We start from the raw sequence: 19418 nt of genomic DNA on the forward strand, positions 1-19418 counted from the left end.
GTGGGGAATTTAAAAAGTGCTACCATTTGAGAACCAGACTCTTAAACGTACATCAAAAGTGCATGCCAGTCACACTGTTTAAATAGCAGCAGGGGTTGTTTTTTACTTTTTCTTTACACAGCCCAGCTTCCAGAAAAAATAGTTGTCCTAACTTTCTCTCCAGAGCAGAGGTGGGGGACTTGATCTAGCCAGTTCCAGACCATCTTCTATAAGCTGTTTTGATGGGGGGCAGGGCTGTCCAGCAGTCAATCACCTGATGTAAAATGACACCAGCTGATTCACTATTCAAGCCATGGGAGCTATGTCAAATCTTAGTGCTGTAGAACCAAAGTGCAGGGAAAGATTTATCTCCGCAACTGACAGTGGTTTACCTAAATAGCCCTATGGTGCAGAAATCTCCACTGTTGATGTCTTTTTACATTCCTTGTTGAGGAAACCTTTGGAACAGTATGACGGCTTTCAGGAGTACTGTGTTGGTTTTAGGGATTTCTAAATTCTCCCTTCCTCAGGGCCTGTGATATGAAGGAAAGAGGGATGAAAATGTAACAAATTTAATAATAAAGTCCAGTCTGCCCTTACAGAGCAAGCTTGGAATACAACAGTTAAGAAAACCATCAATGATGGGCAAAGTTTGCTTTAGAGGGTCATCACAGGCGCTCTGTCCCACTGCTGGAGAAGTCTGTCTGCAGAGGTGTGATATTGTGGTCATAGGTGGCATATTCCGAGGTGCCACTGCCTGCCATTTTGAGCTGCTGAGCAGCGTGGGTAAGCTGGAACGCGGCATCTGGGTGGGCTGTATCTGGCAGGAGGGTGCATTCCCTTTCAAGTATATCTGCTACGCCTTTCAACAGGTCCCAAAACCCAAGGGCTAAGGCTGCCTTTCGCAAGCGATTCAGCTCCTAGAAAGGAGTTAAGAGAGAGACAGCAGTGTTGATGTCAGTTGAGACTGATAGGGTGTAACGCAGGAGGCCAACAGTAGGTGGAGCCTGAGTCAATTCTAGTTTTATCCCAGACTTCCTCCCCAACTTTCTACAAGTACAACACTGAGACAATTGAGGAGGAAGCTGACAGCCAGTGCGATCTTTTACTGTTCCCCATTCTCCCTAGTGGACCAGCCTCCACTGGAGAGAGAACACTTTCTAATCAAGCACTTGTGCAGTACTGGGAGATCTTAAAATTATAATGTCATCTGAATGGGGGGAAATAAAAAGTCTAGTGCAACACTAAAGTAGAATGAGTTAATCATTCCCTCTAAACGGGTGCTTCTAAAATCAAAGATAAGGGATGTGTGTGGCTCTCCAGATGTTGCTGGGTGTACGTGTGTACGTGTGTGTGTTGAATAAAACAGCTGGAGAGCCACAGATTCCTTATCCCTGTTTTAAATGCATTAAGGCCAGAGGCTTCTACACTTTGTCTCACTAGGTAGTACTAGCATACACGCTGCTGTTGTCTGCCAAGGATCCGTGAATGTTGCAAAGGATTCTGGAGTGCACCTCTGGAGGTGTACAGTTCATTTAAGCAGAGCACTGGCTATTTCCTTGTATGTAAACGAAGAGTGCGCTTCAGAACACACACAACTGCACGTTACACAGGAAGGGGGTGTACATTGTCCTCTTTCAGGGAAGTTAGCCTCCAGCTACTGACTCCTCCAATGAGAAAGCTCTGAACCAACCAAGTACAAACCAGGGCTCTCCAGCCCTGAGCTGGAGAACAGCTGCTCTAAGCCAACTATGCCACCTCTCACTGCTGCTAAGACACAACTAGCTCTCTCTGTTCTATCAGGGAAGAAAAAGCACTGGGTGAGTTGCAATTTATTCGCCTGTGCAAGAGAGTCCCTGGAGACCAGGGTGCCACAGGAGCCTGCCGCTCTCACCTTGTAGAAGGTCTGTGTTTTTTCAGGGAGCTTCCTTGCATTCCTAAGTATCTTCTGCACATCTGTCTGCGGAGAAAGGAAAAGGAAAATATGCCTGGCTTGCTGGAGCTTGAAACTTCACCCCCCACCCCCTTACAGGTACAAAAAAGGACAACTTCACCACCACACACCCTCAAACCCCCTTCCCACAGAGTAGCATTCTTAATGGGGAATACGCTTTACTGCTCAGAAACCTTGGAACTGTACCAGAAGTTGACAGCAGGCTGACATGAATGCTGTGAGCACCAAGGTGATCTTCCCACACCCAGAAGCAGCCACCTGCTTTTTGCACCAACAGAAACCTCCAGACAGTCTTCATTCTTTTATTATGGCTGGAGAACTGAGGCAGAGAGATTAGTACATCTTGCCCGAGTCTGCTGAGGAGGAGTAGACCAGGAGCTGAAGTCTAGTCTAATTCCACGAGGCTTCACTTACTGCATTTACGGCCCTACCTCTCCACACCCCCAGGAGCTGAAGGGGGCATATGTGGTTCTGTCCCTCCCGATTTCATCCTCACAACCAGCCTGCAAGGTAGGTTATGCTGAGGGACTTGAACCCTGGTCTCCCAGGTTCTGGTTCAGCACTCATAACTCCTAATCCCCGTAGCCGTTGTCCAGCAGCAGGTTGGTGTAAAAGGTTGTTCCATGTGCCCTGGGGCTGCACATTGAGGGGGGGGGGCAGGAAAGTGGCCTTTCAAGAAAGTGGGCCCAACCTTCTGGGCTTTCCTCCCCACTGTGGAGTGTCTATCAAACTGAAAGCCTCTTGAGAATCCCCTCCCACACACAGACCTGGGAGCACAAGAGAAAGTGGATGCCTGCTGTGGGCTTTGAATTCAGCCCTCTGCTCACCTGGAGGCCATTTTGTTTAATCCACACTGTTACATTCTGTGCATAGCTGCGTTTATTCTTGGGTTGCAACGGAAAGGGACTCTTGTTGTCGTCTTCGCCATATGGGTTCTCTTTAGCATCTGAAAGGAAAACGAATCGCTGAAGAACGAGACCACTTCCAAGCAAGCAAAGCAACTGAACGTATGGCCTGGATGTTTGAAAAGGGGACTCTAAAAAATTGTCAAGAGATACGCAGGACACAAGAGCCCTTGATCCAAGGTGGAACATGCACACCAAAAGTTCCTGTGTGCACAGAACCCCACCATTTGCACACCAATGGTTGGGGCGGTTCTGTGAGCAAAAAGAGGGAACTACATCTGGAGCCTTCACTGAAATGAACTGGGAATCTGTGGTGTAGAACTCATGGACCCAACAGGGGAGGAAATGGGCTTGGGAAGACTAGTGTCTCAAACGCCGAGGGGATTGCTAGAACCATTCAGACAGGCATGACCCCTACCTGAGATGGGGCCAAGTTGGGCCATCTTCCCCAGCCAAGGAAGAGGCTCCGGACCCGGCTCAAAGAGAGACATCATGAGGTTGGACTTCTTCTTGCTGTCAGCCTGAGAATACAGCATCCCATACCATTCAGGGCTGAAAAGAAAAGCAGAACATCCACAAGCAGTTCTACCATTCTTGCTCCAAAGAAAACACCCTGGCCAATCTGGGGCTGGGCATTCCCTTTCCCTGCAGCTTCTCACTACTACAAGAACAGACAGAAGTCACAAATGATCTGTCATATGAATAGCCTACTGGATCAGGCCAATGGCCCATCCAGTCCTGTTCTCACAGTGGCCACCCAGATGCTCCAACGGGAAGCTTGCAAGCAGGACCCAAGTACAAGAGCTTTCTCCCCTCCTGTGGTTTCCAGCAACTGGTAATCAGAAGCATTACTGCCTTCAACTGTGGAGGCAGAGCATAACCGTAATGGCTAGTAGCCATTGACAGCCTTCTCCTCTATGAATTGGTCCAGTCCTCTTTTAAAACGATCCAGGTGGGTGGCCATCACTGCCTCCCAGGGGAGCAATTTCCATAGCTTAACTATGCACTGAAGGAAGTGCTTTATTTTATCTGTTCTGCTTTATTTTATCTGTCCAGCATTCAGCTTCACTGGATGTCCATGCATTCTGGTGTTATGAGAGAGGGGAGAAAACCATTTCTCTATCCACTTTCTCCATGCCAGGCATTATTTCACAAACTTCTACCTGCCCTCTTCTTCTATTAATTTTCAGGAAATGTTTAGGGACACTTTGTTCCAAGACCGGGCCTCTGCTGTGGAAGTTTCCAAATGTGGCCCTTGTGACTCTTCCCCAGGCCCCATGCTGGCCCTGCTCTGTGACTCCCTCCTTGAGGGCTTTTGCCTGCCTAAAGGGATATGTGGGCGAGTGTAGAAACCTCTTGGGTTTTCTGTGGCTGGCATGTTACCTACTGTGTATAATGGCAAGAACTGCCTGTTTTGCTCCATCCTCTGTTTGCCTTTGACCCCGCCCACTTGGAAGCCCCTGGAAGATTACTTGGAGTGAATGTGGCCCTCAGGCAGAACAAAGGCTTTCCCATCCCTGTTTCAGAAGCTTCTGGAACCCCTGCCTTGTTGTGGCGGACGTAAGTCGCCCATCAAAGGACATCTGGTAGATAAATCCAGTCTCCCTTTTCCAATACTGAAATGAACTGAACATCAATCACTGGCCCCAAATACATACAATTCTAGCCAATAACATCTCTGTTCTCCAGAACCACGAGCCCCCTCCCCCCATCCCCTGGACCCTTCGTACCCTAACTGCACAATAGCCACCATGCCTTCGACTTTCAGGCTCCCATGAAGCAACACACAGAAGTTTGGGATCTTGCCCGCTATCTGATTAGCCGAATTCTCGTCTTCAACCTCATCAGCAATCCCAGGACCCACCTCATCTCCTTCTAGGGAAAAGGGAAAATAAGACACTATCAGAACCTGCCTCCTCTCACTGGGGTGGTGGTGGTTGTTATTGCTGCTGCTACTACTACTACTGCTGTTGCTGCTTAGATATCATTTTTTATTAAGCTTATATCCCACTTTTTTCCTCCAAGGAACTCAAGTTTGTGTTCTCCCCCTCCATATTTCATCCCTTCATCCTGCAAGATAGGCTAGGTTGAGACATCATGACTGGCTCCCAAAGTCATTCAGGGAGCATCATGGTCAACTGGGGATTTGAATCCTTGTCTCCCAGGTCCTAGCCCAGGACTCTAACCAACACACCACACCACACACTGCCCAGATCAGTGCTCAACAGACTAAAAATACAGAGTTGTCGCTGCTGGGTGTGGGGAGGGGAGAGAGAAGGGCTCACCTTTGTTGAGAGCAATAGGCAACACCAAATGCCTAGATAGGACGGGGGGACTGGAGATATCTGCTATGTCAATAAACCCAACTATTTCCAAATCTAAAAGGGGGAAAAAGAGAGAGAAGGTGGTCAGATTTCAAAAAACACGCCAGCTGGGGATTTCTTCCACACACCCACATAATGTCTAAACAGGAACACACCATCTCACACATGCCCCTGGCCCTCTCAAAAGTAGACCAGGACCATTCCAAAGTGGAATCCAACCAGACCACAGTGGTTTATCCTCAGTTTCAAATCCCAGAATTGGGGCCTGCCACTGAGAATACCCTCTCCTGGGCCACCCTCCCTCAAGCTTCTGAGAGTGGTGGAACAACCAAGAAGTCCCCCTCTGACGATCACAACCCCTGAGAGTGTCTATAGGGAAGGAGGCAGTCTTCCACATCCTTGTCGCCTGAGTCATTTAGAGCTTTCAGTACTAAGTGTCAGAAGTGGGACAGATGGCTACATTCCACAGCTCAAGTCAGAGGAAGAAACTGCCGAGGAGGAGGAGCTAAATCAAAGTTGTTGCCAGAAACGAAGCAGCTACTTACCCGTATTAATTGTTTTAGGGATTGGATCGATTTCCTCATCTATAATGAAAGGCTCCGGCCTCGGAAAGGCTTGCACGTCCGAAGACAAATGGCCACATTTCAGAACAGCATGGAAGGGGGTATAAGCTACGTCTATTAGCTTTCTAGAACAAGAGAGCTTATCATTAAAACAAAAAGTTAAATCCAAACAAGGAGTTTGTTTAGATGATGTTTAATGGGTGGGAAGACTGGTGACAAGAACATCTTTTGCTTGACCATTCATTTCTAGTTGCAAAGAATTATGTGATCTTTCAAGCAACAGGAATTTTTTCATCAGAAAGAAGAGCTAAGAAAGCGGCCATAAGATCAGTGATAAATAAGGCCCTTTGTAGATGATGCTGGGAGAGCAGTTAAAAGATAGGTCAGTGGTAAAAGGTCCCAGGTTCAATCCAAGGCACTTCTAGGTAGGCAGGGAAAGACTCTAGCCACCACAGCTAATAGAGATTATGGGAGCTGTGGTCCAACATCTGGAAGACCAAAGGCTGGAAAAGGCTGGTGTAAACAATACTGACGTAGATAGGCAAACGTGTAAAGATAAGGCAGTTTCTTATGATCCTAGGAGTTCTCTATGACATAGCTACACAGTTAAACTGGTCTTAAACTAGTTTAAGCTGCCATAGACTCCATTAAGGAAGCAGGCACTGTAGTTTCTAAGAGTGCCAATGACAACAAATCTCCTGCAGTACATGGAAAACCACAATTCCAAGAGTTTTATCTGTCAAATTTGAAGAGCTCTGCTTTGGAAGCAAGGGGAATGGAGGATTCATAGAGAAGTCAATTTATGTAGCAATGCTCATATGATTAAATTACTATCCTGCCAACAGAATTGTGTGCAACTCATGATCTTTTCATCCCAAAATTTATGTCTTGTCTTATCTGTTCATTTCATTTACTTTATCTAACTTGTACTTTGGAGCAAACATGGAAGCTGGAGCACCAGCCGGCCAAAGTTAAGCATTTTAAAGTCCAATTCATTGAAGTATTAACATTAGTGAGACTTTGTACTTAACTGTGGCTGGACTGTGACCATTCCTGATTTTCTCCTCAAAAAACCTTGCAACTCAATGTTTATAGCACTAAATTTAGACGTCCATCTGTCACGGATGCGTTAGTTGAGATTCCTGAATTTCAAGGGGGCGCACTAAATGACCCTCAGGGTCCCATCGAACATTACAATTCTATGATAATTACCATCAAATATTAGTAATTACTCAAGGGGGGGGGGAGACTGTGGAGGAAACTAACCTTGCAGACAAACAAGAAGGGACAATAATCACAACTGAAAGGCAGAGGACACATTAGCATCAGAAGACTGAATTATATTGGTGGAAAAGTTACCCAGTAACTTATCTGTGCTAGGTAGGAAGAGAAGGAAACAAACCCACACCATGTCATGCAAGACTCTGTGTTGAAGGATAGCATTTACACAGCAATGCTGATCACAGGTGTACTCACCCAAACATGGACTGCACATTCTTCAAGCAAAGGGGTCCATCAATAGTAAAAATCTGACCCTCTCCGTTGTTTAAGTCTATGAGCCGTTCAAGACAATCTAAAGAATCTGAGCTCTGGAGCTTTAATAAAAGAAAGCACAACTTCACACACAGTGTCCCAGTTGCATGTAATGCCAAACTATAGCTTTGTGCAAGCAGGCAGCTTCCTGGAGAGGCAATTTCCTCATTCTGCTTCTTTGGTCTTGCTGCTGCTGCACTGCTGTGAGCTAAGCCATAATTTATCTCATCATAAAATCCAAACTCAGGCTTGTGGTTTGTCTTCTGTAGACAAACCAAGAGCAAACCTTGTTTAAAGCCAAAGGAGACTCACCTCCTCCAGATTGGCCATGCACATGACGTATAGCTTTGATGGGAAAGGAAAAGGCAGAGGGAACCGGTTGCTTTCAGTTCGTTGGCCAAGAGTAGCCAAAGAGTGTCGGAGAGAGCCCCTTCCAATGCCCAAGCTGCCATCAGTAACAAGGACAACCTAGCAAGGAGGGAACAAGAGAAGCAGTGACCCAACAAACATGTTGCTCTCCAAAAACTATCCCATGCTGCAAGCACTTGTCAGTCGATTTTAGAAGTACCAGTTTGAGATTTCACATCCTCAGTTTTCCACCAGCAATATGGGGATTATAACAGCTTAACTCAGACTTGTTGGAAAGGCCAGCCTACAAAATCATTATTTCTTTCCCAAGTCCTTGGGGTGTTTTCCCATGTGAGGTTTGAATGTGCCTTCAGGCCTCTCTTTGCTAGTAGTACATCATGTGAACCTCTATAGGAAGGCCCCCATGCATTAGAATTATACAGGATGTGACAGTGTTTAATAAGGGCCGACAAACTAGAAGCTCTTAGGCCAAAAGGAAACCTCAGAGATACAACCCGCTCCTTCAACTAATACTCCTGTGGCAAAAGAGGCAAACAGAAAGTACTGAGTGGCAAGGATAACTTTCTGACAGGATACTCCTTGCTCACAAAAAAGGGTATGCTTAGTACACCTTACCAGGATGTGAAGTTTTTTCCTGCAGATGCATGTAGTCTGCTCAATCCTGAACCCTAATTTATAGCAGTCATCATCTGGAATAGTCTAAAATCTTACCTGGCAGGGAATGGCAGCCCCCCATTCCTGTTGCACAATATTGCAAACCCCAAGCAGAGCAGACTCCAAGCATGTTTTGTCATAATCGTCCATATTACTCAGGGCTTCCTGTCAACACAAGTTATATACTAGTTGGTTTGGGTTAGAAAAATACTCTATATGCAACTGGCTGCTCAATTATAGAGGACTGACTTGGAGTTTTGAGAATGACAGTCAGTCCTAATTCATATTTACAATGCAACAAAAACATTCTCTGCCTTTATATTTTGTACCTGGAGTGTATTGTAGTCTCTTGTGAAGGGAACCATCAGTTCCCAGAGGGATGAAAACACAACCAAAGCAGTGAATTCCAGTTTGTAGTTGGTTGCCATGTGTTCAAACAGCATGGTCAGACCATGAGCTGCAAGATGTTTCCGCTGATATTCTTCAGAGCCCTCAATTGAGACTGGTCGGGTCATTGAGAGGGACACATCCATCACCACCACAGTCGGCATGGTGTCCCCTTCTTTGTTCTATCAAATGTGCAAGAGGAAATTGCTGTGGAGGAAGAAATTGAAATAAATGCCCATCAGTTTTAACTTTTTTTCAAATTAAATATATAATAACACCTCCTGCAAATAAGGAGGTTTTCCTTATGGATTGTTGGAATAATTTTATTGAAATATTATGACTTTTTGGCTTCTAGCCTTTTTGTAAGTTGTTTAAACTTTTAGTAGGAGACTAATGCACCAAGTAAATGATAATAAAATAATCTTAGAAACAACTAATTCCACTTTCATTACCTAGGGCAGGGCCAAAAACTGGTATATAAATAAACAGGTGGTGTTGCAAGGAGAGAAATGGAACCAGTGAGTGAGCTCCCCAGAAAACATCTGCTAAGTGGCAGCTATTAATGTAATAATAAATAAAATAAATATTAAAACAAAACAAAAAAGGAACCTAGGGAAGAATTACAAATATGCATGCTGGCACTGTGTGGTTGAGGGATGGTCAACACAAGCACAGCAAGCCAATTAAGGATAATAAAGGAAATATGAGAAGGGGAAAATTGGTGAAGGAAGAGCAGTACATTACCTATAAGGGAGTGGATAGCATAAAAGAGGCCAAAAAATGCATAGAAAAGGAGAGAGGCAGCACCTATTTGGAGTGCAAGGGATGGTAAGAAGAATCTGAGGGAAGAGGGCAAATTGGTGGAAACAGTGGAGCATTACCTAATAATAAGTTGGTGACATTCTGAATCTAAGATGAGGGTCAAGAGTGAATTCCAAAGGGGTAGCCATGCTGCAGCAAAGCCAACAAGGGGTTTTGTAGCACCTTAAAGCACCATGTTAGTGTGGGCAAAAAGAAGGAGGAACGATACCGGTATATGCAGAAAATACGTCCTGAGAAGCTTGCAACCTCTCTCCCATTTGTCAAAACCCTCACAAACTCACCTTTTCTCTGTGGCTTCTGGCTGCATCCCAACTGTGCGATGGAGTCTGAAGCAAACCTAGGTGCATTTGCTCACATTTAGCCCCTTAGCTGCCTTTGTCTCTTCCTCGGCTGTGGCTGCTTTAACAACAAAAGAAGAGAACAATGTTAAGAATTTCCCTGTTCTATCAGACCAGTGGCTAGTAGCATCCCATTCTCACAGTGGCCAACTAGGTACCCCAAAAGGACACCCCACCCCTAACCAGGATCTGAGTGCAAAAGCAGCACTATTTCCCCACATGCAATTCCCAGAAACAGGCATGCTGCCGTAGAAAACAGAAAGCTGCCTTATACACAGAGCCACACTATGAAGGTCCATCCAGTTCTGCATTGCTTACACTGACTGGCAGCAGCCTACCGGGGGGTTCGGGCCAGCAGTCGTTCCCCAACCCCCACAACCGCACCAGGGGGTGTAAAGGACCGAGCCTGGGACCCCCCAGAACTCAAGGCAGGTGCTACACCACTGAGCCAAACACGTGTATGTTCCTCCCCAACAGTGGAGGGAACGTAGAGCCATGGTGGCTGGAAGTTGCTTTTAGGCCGTGAGCAGCTCGGGGAAGGGGCTTGCCTGGCTCTGACGAAGGAAGCCGCACACAAACAACAGCAGCCATCATCACGCCCATTATGTGGACAAGAGAGAAAGTATGTGGGGGCACGTAGGAAGTAGGAAAGAAAAGGGGGCTGGAAAAGGAACTGGGGGGTCCGTCCTATTAGAGAAGGGGGAGCTCCCAGCCCCACTATGTTGGGATGTGTGAGTGTAAATCGTACTTTCCATCCGGGATGGGGACCTCACCCGCGCACCGCCGCCATGTTGGTCCACCCCGTAATTCCTTCCCCGCTGCTGCTCTAACCGCAGCCTTTGGGGCCGGCTTTAGAAAGCGGCCCTTACAAAGCACTTACTGGGCACGCGCGGCTCGGTTGGCCTCGCGCACGCTCAGTTGCGGCAAGTGAAGCTCGAGAGCGGAGGAGGGCATGTTAGCAACCCCGAGAGCAGGAGCTGTTTCCCTGCACGGCTTTTGGTTTTGAATACAGGGATCGGGTTTCCTTGCATCTCCAGAATGCAGAGAAGGGTGGTTTTTTGGGCGGGAGGGGGAGTAAGCTTGCAAATCTATGCTACAAAATTTTTAAAAAATCAACCTTATTTTTTAAAAAATAACTTTCTTTTTTTAAAAAGAATGTGCATGTTCCAAATACACTGGATTATTTATTTATTTAATTAATTTGTTTAGAGCATTTGTATCCCACTCTTCAGCCAAAATGTCTCCCAGAGTGTCTTACGTATAATAAATTTTAAAAGTCTGTGTTAATGACGGGAGTCTGGCAATGGGGAACTAGAGCCTTGTTTGCGGAGTGGGGAGGGGGCGTCCATGCTTTTCCTGTTTTGTAAATATTATTTTCATTTTATCATGTATATAAAAGAGAGAGGTCAATTATAACAAAAGATGAAAATTAAAAGGTGAAAAAGCAAAACTATAAAATAGGTACAAAGTCCAAGTTAAGATGATCAGCGTTATCAGATTATTAAATTTGGTTCCAGATTTGCCAGGCCTGTGACAAGGGTAAGAGCTGTCTTAAAAATGATGGTTCTGTTATATATGTCATGAAAGAAAAAGAAATCAGAGAAAAAGAATTTAGAGGTTCTAGCCCTTGTTGAAATCTCAAATTATGTGCTGGCCATGCTTGTCTTTTGTGGAGGGCATCTCAAGAGTCATTGATTCATTTATTATATGCTTCTCACCCAGTCCACTCTTCATGTGTACTGATGGGGGGGGCACCATAAAACTCGGATATTTGCTATCCCAATTTCGGAAGAAAAAGAATGGATACTAAAAGTAGATTTATTTAGAAATCTAAGTCCTTCATTTCTTTTCATTGCTTTTACCGGTGATCTCAAGAAACCTCACTGACTTCGTACATCCCTAGAAAGTTTTTTTTAATGGAAAATTAGTGGGATGCCCATCATCTAACAGCATCACCTAGGTACCTCCACCAGCTTATGCCTGGCGACTTCATCCACAAAGTGCAGCTGGCCAACATCCACATCACATCCATGTACATATGCCTTGACCACATTTGAAACCTATTCACACATACATCCATGAAAAATGGCAGCAAACACTGGTACAAGAATTTTGGAGTTTGGGAGCTTTTGAAGGCATTTTCGGCACAATTTAACCCCCGTTGCCGGTTTTCCAGGATATTTGCCTGATTTCCAAAAATCAGGACGTATGGCAGCCCAATAGTAAAAGTAATAGTAATATACGCTGCCCATCTGACTGGGTTGCCCCAGTAATCTTTCACTCTCCATTCATTCAGAGGGGTTACTTGCGGGTACAGTGGTACCTCAGGTTACATATGCTTCAGGTTACATACGCTTCAGGTTACAGACTCCGCTAATCCAGAAATAGTGCTTCAGGTTAAGAACTTTGCTTCAGGATGAGAACAGAAATTGTGCTCCGGTGGTGCGGCGGCAGCAGGAGGCCCCATTAGCAAAAGTGGTGCTTCAGTTAAGAACAGTTTTGGGTTAAGAACGGACCTCTGGAACGAATTGTACTTAACCTGAGGTACCACTGTACTTCTGAATCCTTTGCTGTTGCCTGAGGCTTTGGTGGCCCCAGTGCAGTGCTAGTTCCTTGAGCATAAGCCTGCTCTTAAGTGGGGAAAACAAACCTAATTTTTAAATAAATGTAGCAGGCAGAGTAGTGACTTCAGAAAAATGTAATAGTTTTATGTGGCATGAGAATGACAGGGTGTTAAAGGCAGGCCCTTTTTTCAACTAGGAAATGTTGGGGTGTGCAGGTTGCCCTTGATATTTGCTACTGAATATTTTAAGATACCGAGTATCATCAGATTATGTTGCTGGTACTAGAGCTTTTAAAAATACTTGCGGTACATGAAGCTGCCTTAGTGACATGCAATTCACAAAGGAGTCCCACACAAGTTTCAGTGTAATAAAGGACATTTTCAGGCTGCAAATATGAGTTTCTATATTTATAAAAAATCCACTGATATTAAGAGACTTGTGGAACTTTAAATACTAACAAATTTCTGACATAAGGCATTTGTGATCTATACTAAGCTTATGCTATAGTAAGCTTGTGCTTACTCTAAGTTTCTTAGGCTTTCAGGTATCACGAGACTCTGATTTTCGCTGCAAGACACTGAACCTCCCTCTGGAAACTGCTATTAGGGTTACTGAAGTCTTATGAATCCTGGAAATGATGGAGAAACATTGCAACTACTTGTCCTCAATATAAACGTAAGACAAAAGAATGAGCACAAAGATCATGTTCACTTTTCTTTATTGAGCCATTGTAAAATTTTAAATAGAATCATTTTTCTAGGACATTTCATAGGGAAAACACAGCTTTTTCCATTGTGAACATGGAAATTTACACCTTAAAATTGACCTACAAATTCAAAACAAAAATAAACACTTAAAACTGATATTCTTTGTTGGTAAATAAAATGTAAACATTACATATGTACAAATCTACAACCATTCATTTGTAAAAGTGCTCTTTAGCAAATTAATCCACCAGCTATACCTCCTGCTTTATAATGCCATATATACACACATTTACATGTAATGAATATCCATTTTCTGTCTTTGGGATAAAGCATTTCCTATTGAAATACTAAAGTCATCTACTTGATAAATCCATATCTGTACAAAGAGCAAACCTAACATTACAAGGATTATGAACACAGTAAAAAGGAAGAAAATAAGCACTTAAAAGCCTCAAATATGTTTCAGATACCATGAACCATAAGGATAAAAGGCTTTGTTATATTACCAGTAAGAAACACAGAACTGTTCCTAAGTATTAGGACAACTCACTATAAACAGAAGGAAAAAGATTTCAAAACTGCCTTTCAATAACAAAGATTAAAAATGTAAACTCAATCCATGTTTGTTTTAAAGTGAATGTATGGGCCACCTCAGACATATCAGATTTAATTTTGTGTCTGTGGTAAGAATGGGGATCAGCCATTCAAAAGGGGGGCGTTGAAACATATTTTGGGTGTGCACAAGTTATTGAGTATGTTTGAAGTAATTCCTTGAATTCTGGCCAAACATGTTAATAGGACAATATCCCTCTCTATCCTTCTCTCTTACCAAGCTAACACACCAGCCTAGAGGGCTTGATTTTAGTATATACACACACTTATGCTGTTAGGAAGTGCTGCAACTGGAAAATTATCGCTGTCACGTTAATTGAAACCTTGATGTTAAGACAGCAGTAGACACACCCACACATACACACACCCTTGTGAGACCATATTCCCCCAAACACATTATACATACCATATATGAGTGAATTTGATTTGTCACTTTCTTGGTATCCCTAGAAACACCAGACAGAGCTCAGGGAGAAGCTCTCCATCATAGCTCTAAAGTGCTATAAAATAGTGGCTTTTACACAGCTAACAGAAGCAAGAAGTTGCAGTTCAAAGGCTGACCAGCACTCTACTTTCTTCTACACAATACAAATACCAAATGACTTATTTACATTTGTGGCAACCACAGTGCACATCTTTTCCTTACACAACATAACTGTGTGAATACAACATAGCACAGATACTGTACACAGAAATTAACACCCACCCACGTTACTAGGTACTTAGCAATGTGGCTTCCAAAGTTCTATACCCACTATATCAGGAGGCATAGCTTTGTCACAAAATTCATGGAGATGACATTCTCTTAAAGTTACCTGTGTTTGTCTGTAATTGCAAGGTGAGTACTGATGTGTGGAAATGCACGAGGAAATTCTCCTATGCAAGCCCGCAGAATTGAATGGAAGCTATGCAAGAGGATGCAGGGGGGACTTATGCAAGAGAAATTCCTAGTTCATTGTGTCCTTAGAGACTACACTTTCAACACACCCAAAGAGGCTTCAGCCTTAAATGTTTTTTGAGCAGCAGGCCCATATGCTGTCTGAATCCAGGAGCAGATTCAAAAACAGTTTGAGACATGGCAAAAGGGATCTGCTGTTCAAAGACAAAAAAAAATTCAAAATGCCTGAAGTAGCTCTTTGGATTCAGGTCTAAGACCAAGTTGCTAAGGCATAGGTTAATAATCCCCATGCAAAATGACTATTAGCATACTAAGAACATAAGAAGAGCCTGCTGGATCAGGCCGATGGCCCATCTAGTCCAGCATCCTGTTCTCACAGTGGCCAACCAGATGCCTGTGAGAAACCTGCAAGCAGGACCTCAGCACAAGAGCACTGTCCCATCCTGTGGTTTCCAGCAACTGGTATTCAGAAGCACACTGCCTCCAACCAAACCTATTAGCTGGAGAAAAACCGGAAGGAGGTGACAGAATAGGCAGCACATCTTCCTGTAAACAAGGAACTCTACATGTATGTGCAAATTAGAGAAGACACTATAATGCTCTCCAGTTCTCAAAATTTTAAAGTATCTGGGTTTGAAACACAAGCAGTGTGAAGCCATGCAACAGAAAATAAGAAGTTGCTATGATGTTTGCATATTAGCAAACAAGCAATGATATCTAATATATCTGATACACATCTTATCTCAAAGTAGATTACATTCTCTTCCCCAACCCACATGATCCTATTGCACCCAAATTTTCTGTTTGGACAAGCTTGTCCTAAATTCCATTTTGGAACATTTTGGTCCACAGATTATACAGTTCTTTCCTTCAGTTTGTATATAAGCATTTTCCCCAAGCGACTTGCCATACACTTTGGCTGGGATCCAAAGCACCATTCCCCCGTGCCCAGAGGTGCTTTGGGTTTGTCCTTCTTAGGCAGCAGCCCATGGAAGCGGAAACACATGACACACCACTTTGGAAACTGCAGGGACTTTTGAAAGCAGATTGTGAAATGGGTGTAGCCAGGATTTTTGGCTTTTTTGGTGGGGGGAGAAGCTCAGTTAGCTGTGCATTTTTATTGACTGGGGGGCAACTGCCCCCTGTCCCCCCTAGCTATGCCCATGGATTTTGATATGGTATAGGGCAGAAGTAGGGAACATCATAGCCCTGGGCCCTTGGAATTCCACCTGGGCCCACTCCCTCACCGACTCGGCTCTGTGCCCTCTCAGGTGCTTTTGTATGGCTGAAATGTGTCCTTGAATTGTGATAATTCCTAGTTGCTTCAAGATGGTGGATTCCGCTCACGGGAGCAAGGGCCTTTCTGATGAAGAGCAGCCACCTGTCTATGTCCCAGATGCCAAATGGGTGTCAGGTGGCCAGGGCTTCTGCCTATGAATCTTGAAGCAACCAACAGACTAAAACCCCTGGAAAGCCGCCACTGTGGAACAAGAGCTTGCCCGCCTTGAATAACAACACTAGCTCAGATTGGAAGCTGCCAAGAGGATCTCTAAAGTCTGTTTTTGGAAACACTCTTCTAGCAACGGCAAACCTTATGGCATTGTGAAGATCTCAAACATATATATCCAACCCTCGCAAGAGAAATTTTTATGGCTCAGTACAATGGGATTAGTTTCCATTATGAATTTACCGGCCCTAGTATTACTATCATTTGCCCTGTACAATGTGTTCAAGCCCAGAAAACATGAATTGTGACAATTCCTCCTGCTTGCCTGGATGGAGAGGTGGGCAGGGTGTGGGGCTATGTGTTTCCCCAGGAAGAGGTACTTGTTCGAAGTGTGGTGCTCTGAAGAGGGCATCTTCAAATATTAAATAAATGCAAGCAGTGAATTGCCAGGGGAAGAAAAAAAAGAATTGTGACAATTCCTCCTGCTTGCCTGGATGGAGAGGTGGGCAGGGTGTGGGGCTATGTGTTTCAAAACCTTGGAGTTTTGGATAGCTGGAATGTAGCCTATTGTACAACGGTAAGTCTCACATCCTTTGTCCAATTTTGACTCTGTCCTGGCCCAACACCTGGGAGGTTTTCCATGAGGAAATGTGACTCTCAGACTGAAAAGCGTTCCCAACCTCTGGTGCAAAGCTTGTTATTTTGATGAGGAAAGGTCCACAACTCTACAGGGCAAATGTTGGCCCATTGGAATGCCTAAAGTAACTCTTTAAATGGCAGGCTTTGCAATGGATTATCTGTATAGCGGTGGCTCCCCAACAGCCAACCATGTCGGATTCTTAAAAGTGACAAATGCAGGTAACTTATGAAAGCTTCATACAAGTTTGAAATACTTGTCAGCTAAAGTCTGCAATCTTTTAAGTGTGCACTTATGGGGAGGGACAGGAAATACTACAACCTGCACTGTGATTGAGAACAGCATCGATATTTCCACATTACTTTTTTAAAAAATGAAAGAGAGAAGGGCTTTATCTGCAAAAAAGACCAGTTGCTATAAACAGCAATATTCTGAGGGAGGACAAAAGTATTGCTTCTGCAACAGGATCACTTGATTCACTATAGTAATTTAAAAAGTTAAAAAAATATGAACTTGCTATAAATAATTTAAAATCTGTTATTATACAACTCTGGTATGAGCTCTGTGACATTTTTAACTTTCTTTGTAAACTGTTCTGAAAAGCTTATTTCATTCATGCAAACTTTCAGTACATGATTTTGGTCCATCTCTGCTTAAGCTTTCTGCAATGGACGATTCCGTTTTCTCCCCTACATGTTTTGCAGACACTGTCCACAGCGAAGAGAGCCTACTCTGGCCCACGGCTCATAAGTCATTCCAGCAACATTTCCCCCCTTGGAAATCCTAATTTTAAAACAAAGCTGAAGATGCTTTTTTAAATGGAGAAGGGTGAGAGTCTTTCTGAAGTCTTTTCTGTTTCTTCATACAAACCCTGCTGCAATTCATTAGGTGCAATATTTCTTTTTTTAAAGGTACGGCTCCCCAAAAATCTTTCGACATTCCATCACTCCTGTACTTGGAGGCCTATCACAGTTGTGGGTGCTCTTCACCTGATTTACTGTAAGGCGGTCGTAAGCCATTTTGTATTCTCTGTCAAAAGCATCTGTAACGACAGGAGGGGGGAGGTTATACCAGAACAATGGAGCAGGTGCCAGAAATGCTTTAGCTTTGGGATAGCTATGAACTAGGAGTGTTTTCTGCACAGCTCCGATTCATTTCTTGGGGCAGGGGGATTTCCCAGTGGACTCTGCTCAGATAGGGGATTCCGAAAAAGGCACTCTGTCCACGGCTGACTTTAGGCACCAACTCAGGAAGCAAACCTGATAAAAATGATTTACTCTTTTTATAACCTTCTTGTCGGATGACCCATTCCTGTATTTCTGTTTCTTTAAGGTTTGATTTTATATGTTAGGTGGTTGTACACCACACAGATATATTTTATATGCTTCTGTGATGTATAAATTATTACTATTGTTAATATTAGTGTCTGGTTCTTTTCTGTAATACTGTGTGTGTGTGTTTTCAAGAGACTGATTCCATTTTAGGCAACAGTTTTGAATTCATGTTTCACAAAAGAGCCTGCCTGAAGCACTTCATCATACAATTCCTTTTAAAAAATGTGTTATATCCAGATTAGCAAGATGAACCAATAACCTCAATTGGGGGATGAATGGATGGCCCCCAAATGGCTTGTGCTTCCAACTTAGTGGTGTTCCAACTTAGTGGCAGCAACAAATAAATAGTAGCTGCTTGCAAATTGGGCTGGTTTGCACAATGCTAAACCATGGGTGCATGCATTAGAATTAAGCCAGAGCAAAACCTTCAGCTCAGAATAAAAATTTCTGCAGCATTTACTCTGAGTTTTCATTAATCCTGAGTTATGAATGAATATGAATAAGAGATTATTGTTTTAAAACAAACCCTGGTTAGTTAAAAAAAAAGCTCTCTTCATATTCCATGGTTTGAAAATGGCTTGGTCACGTTTTAGTGACCATCAATAGTCTGAGTCAGAGGAATAAACCCATTCTTATTCCCTTTATAAAATCTTCCCCACTCTTGTTTGCCTGAAGGTGATCTTCACCGCACACAGGCAAATAGCTATTTACGAGTCTGGCTTTACAGAAAAGAAGCAACTAGGTTTAAATTATTATACTTCATCTAAACAGGATTGTGAAAGATGCTTTAAAACAAAAAGTATCCTTTTAAGTCTTGAAGTAACAGTTTACAATGACTACTTTTATGCGCGCTTAGCACAACACAACACAACTTGATGGCTTACCTATATCAATGTTATCCCTTCCAAGCGCAACAAGAGAGAGAAATAGTATTTCTCTATAAAGGCTCCTAAAAAAGATACATTGGAAAGTGTTATTTTAAAAACCACAATCTTATATGAACCTACTATACTTCATATAATCCGGACATTCTTCTCCACTCTAAAAGTAGTGATTTTTGCATTGTTATTATTATTTGTAACTGGGTCATGATGATAGCCCTGCCAGGTCTAGAAAACACACCATGAGGTGAAGGGGAGTTCTCACTGTTAAAAGAGATTGGAAGGCTGGATTGCACCTGTGGTGTTTTCCTCCTAGGATGGGTCAAGGAAAGGGTTAAAATGGGTGTGATGTGATTGGTCAGTGAGAATGCAAGGGGGGAGTAAAAGATAGAGTGGGAGGTTTTGAAAAGTCAGTTGAGGTTTGTCAGTTGGGAGTTGAGGTTTGTCAGTTGGGAGTTGAGGCTTGGGTGTTGCAGAAGGAAGAGGGTGGAATAGGCAGTGGGTTGGTCA

At 43.6% G+C, this 19418-nt stretch overlaps 2 protein-coding genes across 7 annotated transcripts in view; both read right to left on the reverse strand.

The window, feature by feature from the left end:
- Window positions 1–535: 535 nt before the first annotated feature.
- INTS14 (integrator complex subunit 14) lies at window positions 536–10728 on the reverse strand. 6 transcript variants are annotated; one of them, XM_082198579.1, is made up of 13 exons: window positions 10577–10728; window positions 9772–9889; window positions 8611–8875; window positions 8339–8446; window positions 7571–7726; window positions 7202–7320; window positions 5708–5850; window positions 5124–5216; window positions 4569–4710; window positions 3257–3390; window positions 2761–2879; window positions 1874–1939; window positions 536–899 (listed from the first exon to the last, which is right to left on the reverse strand). In XM_082198579.1, exons 3-13 carry the CDS (start codon window positions 8830–8832, stop codon window positions 648–650), a joined length of 1554 nt encoding a protein of 517 aa, XP_082054705.1. In that variant the 5' UTR covers window positions 8833–8875; window positions 9772–9889; window positions 10577–10728; the 3' UTR covers window positions 536–647. The 6 variants fall into 6 exon arrangements, with proteins under 6 accessions (XP_082054705.1, XP_082054700.1, XP_082054701.1 ...); XM_082198574.1 differs by having other exon boundaries at window positions 4569–4713; XM_082198575.1 differs by having other exon boundaries at window positions 4569–4713; window positions 10602–10719.
- A 2365-nt stretch (window positions 10729–13093) lies between these two features.
- Window positions 13094–19418, reverse strand: part of DENND4A (DENN domain containing 4A) — a 63159-nt gene continuing 56834 nt past the window's right edge. Inside the window, exons 30-31 of the mRNA XM_082198932.1 lie at window positions 18912–18976; window positions 13094–17735 (exon numbers count right to left, since the gene is read on the reverse strand). Of these exons, the coding sequence (XP_082055058.1) occupies window positions 17599–17735; window positions 18912–18976 (202 nt within the window). The 3' untranslated portion in view covers window positions 13094–17598. The remainder of the gene's footprint in view (window positions 17736–18911; window positions 18977–19418) is intronic.

Source organism: Podarcis vaucheri (assembly GCF_965113315.1).
Source record: "Podarcis vaucheri genome assembly, chromosome: 14".
NCBI lineage: Eukaryota > Metazoa > Chordata > Lepidosauria > Squamata > Lacertidae > Podarcis > Podarcis vaucheri.

Bases quoted from the DNA above. Each gene is read 5' to 3' on its own strand.
- INTS14 (XM_082198574.1), bottom strand. From the start codon at position 8,832: ATGCCGACTGTGGTGGTGATGGATGTGTCCCTCTCAATGACCCGACCA. The intron at 1,940-2,760 runs GTGAGCAGAGGG...CTTTCTCCGCAG, and splicing joins TTAAACAAAATGGCCTCCAG to ACAGATGTGCAGAAGATACT. The intron at 900-1,873 runs GTGAGAGCGGCA...ACTCCTTTCTAG, and splicing joins AAACACAGACCTTCTACAAG to GAGCTGAATCGCTTGCGAAA.